The 7308-nt window shown below is 48.5% G+C and overlaps 1 protein-coding gene across 1 annotated transcript in view; it reads left to right on the top strand.

The window, feature by feature from the left end:
- Positions 1-3065: 3065 nt before the first annotated feature.
- Positions 3066-7308, top strand: part of LOC147119638 (uncharacterized) — a 31839-nt gene continuing 27596 nt past the window's right edge. Inside the window, exons 1-2 of the mRNA XM_085985181.1 lie at positions 3066-3251; positions 6334-6397. Coding sequence (XP_085841307.1) covers positions 3249-3251; positions 6334-6397 — 67 coding nt within the window. The 5' untranslated portion in view covers positions 3066-3248. The remainder of the gene's footprint in view (positions 3252-6333; positions 6398-7308) is intronic.

The raw sequence follows: 7308 nt of genomic DNA, 5'->3' as shown, positions 1-7308 counted from the left end.
GCGCTGTACCGCCTGCTCTTGGTAGCGACGGGTTTACAGTCGCGGGTGAGGTTAGCGAACAGGGAGGGGGGCGGGACCTTGAGGGTGGATAGGCCGCAGGTGGTACGCGGTGGGCGGTTTAAAAGCTGCTGGTTGTCGACTGTGAGCGGGGGGAGGGGTCCACCGTATGCCAAAGTGACACTTTGAAGGTGGGATTGGAAATCCAGCCCTAGTAGGACGGCAGCGCAGAGTTGGGGCAGGACGAGAAGTTTAACATTTTTATACTCCGTGCCCCTAACTGACAGGGTCACAACACAGTAGCCGCTGATGTCTGTAGAATGGGACCTCGACGCCATCGAGATCCGGTTGCGCGTTGGCCGGACAGTGAGGGAGTAGTGGCTCACCGTGTCTGGATGGATGAAACTCTCCGTGCTTCCGCTGTCGAATAGGCAGGTCGTGGCGTGGCCGTTTACTTTGATGTCCATCATGGACTTGGACAGGTGATGCGGGCGAGCTTGGTCAAGTGTGACGGAGGCTAGTGTATGGCTGAGCGAGTTGCTGTAGTCTGCGGGTGAGGCGGTGGTCGGGTCTGGAGACAAGGTGGCGGTCGAGTGTGGTGAACAAAATGGCGGCGCCCACGACGTTGAATAAAATGGCGGAGAAGATGGCCGCCCCCACAACTCACATGAGGCACTGCCGGCGTCGGTGGCCTTGATCAAAGATGGCCGCCCCCACGACTCACGAGGGGATACTGGCATCTGTGGCCTTGATGAAAGATGGCCGCCCCCACAACTCGCATGAGGCACTGCTGGCGTCTGTGGCTTTCCCCCTGCAGGCCTTCGCGAAGTGGCCTTTCTTGTGGCAGTCAGAGCCGGTCGCATTTTTTGCAGGGCAGCGTGCCCTCGGGTGTTTCGCCTGGCCACAGAAGAAGCAGCCGGCGGCCCGATCGCGGGGCTCCGATGTCGCAGCCGGTACCGGGGGTGGCGGTCCCGATCGGTTCCGGCACACCGACGCTGTGGTAGGTCCCAGAGGCGGCGGTGCGAGGGGTATTGCAGCCGGGGTCGGGCCCGAGTCCCAGGGTCGCGCAGCACAGTGCCTGGAGTACGCCTCGAGGTCCCGATGGGCCACTTCCAAGGAGCGAGCGAGGGTAGCAGCTGTTTTCAGGTCGAGGTCCTTTGATTCCAGCAGTCTTTGCCGTGAGTAGTCTGACCGAAGGCCTTTCACGAAGGCATCTCGGATGTTTCCATCTGTATGTTCTGCAGCTGTTACGGCTTTAAAGTCACAGTCCCTGCCGAGTATTTGCAGCACCCGTAAGAAATCATCAACCGACTCTCCTGGCTGTTGCGAGCGGAATCTTAGGAGATGCCTGGCGTACATTGAGTTTACAGGGCTCCGATACTGTTCTTTTAGCAGGTTGAGGGCGTCCTCGTATGTGGCAATGTCCCGGATGAGTGCAAATACTTTAGGGCTCACCTGAGCGGTCAGAACTCTTAGTTTGGATGCCGGAGGCACGCCGGATTCTCCCAGGTAGGCTTCGAAGCAGCTCAGCCAGTGTTCGAAGTCGAGGGCTGAATTCGCAGCCTGTGGGTTTAGATCCAGGTACGGCGGCCGGAGGGCTTGTAGCCAGGCCGGCTGCTGGGGCTGTTGTAGATGGCCGTTTGGCTGAGGCTGTACGTCTGACTGGTCGCTTGGCTGCTCCGTTGTAGACATTTCAAAATTTAGCCAATAAAATTGATATACCTATCAATTCAGTTCATGAAAAGCGACGAGTTAAGTTAGTAACTATAGGTTTTTATTGGCTAAATAACAGAGCCCACCCTCGTGGGTGATCGGATCCAACAAGGAGGAATACCAGCCAGTCGACCACCTTTATACCTGGGCAAGCAGGCGGAGCCATGGGCGGAGTCAGCTGTGGTCAGCCCAGGTATAACAGCGTGACAAGAGGTGACCTTGTGTAGTGATACAACAGTGTAAACAGTGATAACCATAGTGTAACGATATAAACAGTGATAACCATAGTGTAACGATAGTGAACGATAAAAGTGGTTTACCACAGAGGATCCCATCTCCCCCCACCCGATGTGGTACTGAGCCCCACATAGAGCAGGAAGATCCCATCTCCCCCCACCCGGTGTGGTACTGAGCCCCACACAGAACAGGAGGATCCCATCTCCCCCCACCCGGTGTGGTACTGAGCCCCACACAGAGCGGGAGGATCCCATCTCCCCCCACCCGGTGTGGTACTGAGCCGCACACAGAACAAGAGGATCCCATCTCCCCCCACCCGGCGTGGTACTGAGCCCCACACAGAGCAGGAGGATGCCAAGCCCCATCCCAGTCTCTGCTAGGTTAGCTGATCTCGGCAGGGGTCAAGGTGTCGCTCCAATTGACCTCTGGGCTAGAGAGAGTGTCTGAAAAGGAAAACCAGCCGGGCTTCTTGCTCCCAGTCGCTGTCCAGTGACTCCTCACTGGCAGACAGGATCGGCGGTGATGTCTGCTATAGTCAAATACCCCGCGGGAAAGGGGAGCGGAAATCATAGAATCTTAGAGCACGGAAGGAGGCCATTCGGCCCGTCGTGCCTGTGCCGGCTCTTTGAACGAGCTGTTCAATTTAGTCCCACACGCCGGCTTTTTCCCCATGACTCTGCAAGTTAGTCCTCTTCCAGTACATGTACAATTGCCTTTTGAAATTTCCCATAGAATCTGCTTACTCCGCCCTTTCAGGCCACGCGTTCCAGATCTTAACAACCCCCTGTGTGGAAAAAAACTTCTCAATTCCCCTCTAATTTGCCAATCACCTTAAATCTGTGTCCTCTGGTTACCGACCCTCCTGCCAGTGGAAACGGATTCTCCTTATTTACTCGATCGAAACCTCCTCATAATTTTGAACACAGTGTGAGAGAGAGAGAAAGAAAGAGATACATAGACAGAAAGACAGAGACAGGGAGAGTCAGGGGAAAAGAGAGTCACACAGACAGACAGAGTGAGACAGGAGCACAGACAGAGAGAGAGAGAGAGAGACAAACGCATAGACGGGAGAGAAATTATCCAATACCAGGCCCAGGGGAACGTGTTGATCTGTGGGGACCTCAATTCAAGAACGGGCGAAGAACTAGACTTCACCAATAATCAGGGAAACAATTACGTATTCGGGAATAACCACTTTGACATCCCTTCCCTTCCATACAGGCATAACTGCGACAAGCAGACAAATAACAACGGAAAACAGCTACTACAGCTCTGTCGAAACCTGGGTCTGTACATTGTCAATGGTAGGTTCATAGGAGACCTCCTAGGAAGATCGACCTATTGCTCACCTCTTGGCTGCAGCACAGTAGACTATATGATTACAGATTTGGACCCATCCTCTTTCAGAGCATTCACAGTCAAACCACAAACAACACTGTCAGATCACAGTCAAATTACTATGTATCTCAAAAAGACAGAAACAAACAACATAGAAACACAACCCAGTAAACTGTACAACACCAAAAAATCGTACAGATGGGCCAAAAACGACACGGAAAAATACCAGAAAACAATTAGCAATGCATCAACTCAAGCTCTCTTGGACACCTTTCTGGATAACATATACACTCACAATAAAGAAGGCGTAAACCGGGCAGTAAATAACCTAAACAATATTTTTGATAATTTGGCAACAAGTGCAAACTTGAAAGCTCGCAAGAACAAACCCAAAACAAAAAACTATGAAAAATGGTTTGACCCAGATTGCCATAACATGAGGAAAAAACTTAGAAAAATATCAAACCAAAAACACAGACATCCAGAAAACGAGGAATTACGCCTTACTTATTGTCAGACACTAACACAATACAGAAACACACTCAGAACCAAAAAAGAGCAATATATTAAGAATACACTCAGCTCCATGGAGGAATCCATTGATTCCAATTGTTTCTGGGACAACTTGAATACACTACACAAAAAACAACACGACGAATTGGCCATTCAAAATGGGGACACATGGGTAAACCACTTTGAAAAATTATACCAGAAAAACACACTAAGGCCAGAGCAACACCAAATATGCAAAAAACTGGAAAAGCTAGAAATGGCCATAAAAGATAACAAAAACCTGCTAGACTCCATAATAACAGAAAAAGAACTTTTTGAAAAACTCAAGGACCTGCGACCAGGAAAAGCTTGCGGGACAGACGGCATACTAAACGAGATGATTAAACACACAGACGACAAACTGAACTGGCTATCCTAAAACTCTTCAACTTGGTTCTGAGTGTCAGTTATTTCCCTGATATCTGGAACAAAGGACTCATAATGCCCATATACAAAAGTGGGGACAAAACCGACCCAAACAACTATCGAGGCATCTGTGTAAACAGTAACCTGGGGAAAGTATTCTGTAGCATCATAAACAAAAGACTTATAAACTTCCTTGAGGAGCACAATGTCTTGAGTAAAAGCCAAATTGGATTCCTGCCAAACTATAGAACATCAGATCATATCTTCACCCTACAGACCCTAATTGACAAACACGTTCACAATAACGAGCAAAATCTACGCATGCTTTATAGATTTCCAGAAGGCTTTCGACTCCATCTGGCATGACGGTTTATTCCTGAAACTTATCGAAAGCGGGGTAGGAGGAAAAACATATGATGTAATTAAATCAATGTATACAAACAACAAATGTGCAGTTAAAATTGGAGACAAACAAACAAAATACTTTCCACAGGGGCGGGGGGTGACGCAGGGCTCGCCAATCTCACCGACACTCTTTAATATTTACATAAATGAATTGGCAAAACTACTTGAACAATCTACAGCACCCGGCCTCACCCTATATGAATCCAAGGTTAAATTCCTCCTCTATGCAGACGACCTGGTTCTGCTGTCACCAACTAAGGAGGGTCTACAGCAGAACCTGGACCTGCTAGAGTCGTACTGCCAGACTTGGGCCCTGACAATAAATCCCCAAAAAACCAAAGTCCTTGTGTTTCAGCAAAGATCCAAACATCAGGGACCCAAAATAAATTTCACACTAGGAACAACCAAAATTGAACAAACCACTAACTACACATACTTGGGCTTAAAAATCAGTTCTACGGGAAATTTCAAACTGGCTGTGAATGAACTGAAAGAGAAAGCAAGAAGGGCTTTCTATGCCATCAAAAAATCAATCCAAATAGAAATCCCAATTAGCATTTGGCTCAAAATTTTCAAATCAGTAATTGAACCAATTGCACTCTATGGCAGTGAGGTATGCGGACCGCTAACACAACAAGAATTTGCAAAATGGGACAAGCACCCAATTGAGATCCTACATGCAGAATTCTGTAAAAGTATCCTCCGGACTCAAAGGAAAACAGTAAACAATGCATGCAGGGCGGAACTAGGCCAATATCCATTAATAATCACTATCCAAAAAAGAGCCACCAAATTTTGGAATCACCTTCAAATGAGCAACCCCCAATGCTATCACTACGACGCCCTGAAATGCCAAGAGCTGACCATAAAGAAGAATACCCTCAGTCAACTAGTCCTGGGACTCAGCGAAGTAACTACTAACAATACTAACAATAACCAGCCCCAGGACAGTGACAGGGTAACACAAAGAATTCGACCCAACACAATCGTCGCTAAGCAAAAGGAAAAATATCTCACATATTGGGCAGAAACAACAAAAACCCAAAGCAAACTCAATTGCTACTTGGCCCTAAACAGACAATACAACATAGCTGATTACCTGACCATGGTAAAGGATAACAAACTGAGAAGAACCTTGACAAGGTACAGACTTAGCTAACATAGCCTAGCGATCGAAAAAGGCAGACCAGGCTGCCAAGAGAAGACAGGATATGCTCTCACTGCAGTCAGGGAGTAGTGGAGACAGAGATGCACTTCCTCACAGCCTGTGAAAAATATCAGGGCATCAGAGAGAATTTCTACCAAAAATTCTCACAAATATGCCCTGAATTCAGAAATCTGAATGACAACCAAAAACTCCCATACCTACTGGGAGAGGAGAGAAGCTGTGTAACACTGGCGGCACACTATGTTACAGCTTGCCATGAACAGAGGGACAACCAGTAAACAAATGCGAATGTATATTTATACACTCAGGGATATACCTGTTTATACAATGTATGAATAGAACTGCGTTTATGTGTTCAACCATAAATGTATTTTGATGCTTTGGCAACATAAGATGTACCTTATCATGCCAATAAAGCGATTTGAATTTGAATTTGAAAAAATTGAGAGAGATATGCACAGAGAGCGAGAGAGAGACAGAGAGAAAAAGATAGAGGAAGAACAGGCAAGAGTCTTGTCATTGTGATCCACGTTTGAACCTGTGCCTGTTTCCCGCAGTGTTACCCGGACCTCACCCTACACGGCCGAGAACCGCCAGCGAGCGTCATGTTTAACTCAGACGGTAAGTGGTACTTAGCGAGTCGCTGTCTTTCGGTCAGGATGCTTCCCTGCGTGTGAGGGACGCTCAGTCGGACCGGGAGCTGCTCTGAGAGGCTAGAATCCTATTTCCCTCACTTTCAGATACCTGCTTCTGTCCCCTTTTGCTCCCAGTTCACCTCCTGTCTCTCTCTGTCCCTGCCTCGCTTTTCCCCTTCCCCTTTCTCTTTTCCTCACTCTACCCGGTGTGGGGTCATGGGATCCTCCTGCTCTGTGTGGGGCTCAGTACCACACCGGGTAGAGGGGGTCATGGGATCCTCCTCACGAATGAGCGGGGATCTCATTGAAACTTATAAAATTCTAACAGGACTAGACAGACTAGATACAGGAAGGATGTTCCCGATGGCGGGGGAGTCCAGAACCAGGGGTCACAGTTTAAGGATAAGGGGTAAGCCATTTAGGACAGAGATGAGGAGGAATTTCTTCACCCAGAGAGTGGTGAACCTGTGGAATTCTCTACCACAGAGGGCGGTGGAGGCCAATTCATTAAATATATTCAAGAAGGAGTTGGATATATTTCTTAAAGCTAAAGGGATCAAGGGATATGGGGAGAAGGCAGGGACAGGGTACTGAATTTGGATGATCAGCCATGATCTCATTGAATGGCGGAGCAGGCTCGAGGGGCCGAATGGCCTACTCCAGCTCCTATTTTCTGTGTTTCCCTCTCGCTCTTTCTCTGCCTCTGTCTGTGTTTCTCTCTCCCTGTCTATGTGTCTGTTTCCCTCTCCCTCTCTCAGCCTCCCTGCTCCTGTGCTCTCTCGCTCTCCCAGCCTCTGTCTTTGTCTCTCTCTTTCTCTCTCTGTCTGTCTTTCTCTCTGACTCTCCCCCCGTCTGTCTCTCTCTCCCAGCCTCCCTTTGGTGCGCTCTCTCTGTCTC

This window comes from Somniosus microcephalus, chromosome 4 (assembly GCF_052327205.1).
Source record: "Somniosus microcephalus isolate GS21.2 chromosome 4, FLI_Smic_1.0, whole genome shotgun sequence".
Taxonomy (NCBI): Eukaryota; Metazoa; Chordata; class Chondrichthyes; order Squaliformes; family Somniosidae; genus Somniosus; species Somniosus microcephalus.
The sequence above is the reverse complement of the archived record's forward strand: the minus strand, read 5'-3'. Positions and strand labels throughout refer to the sequence as shown.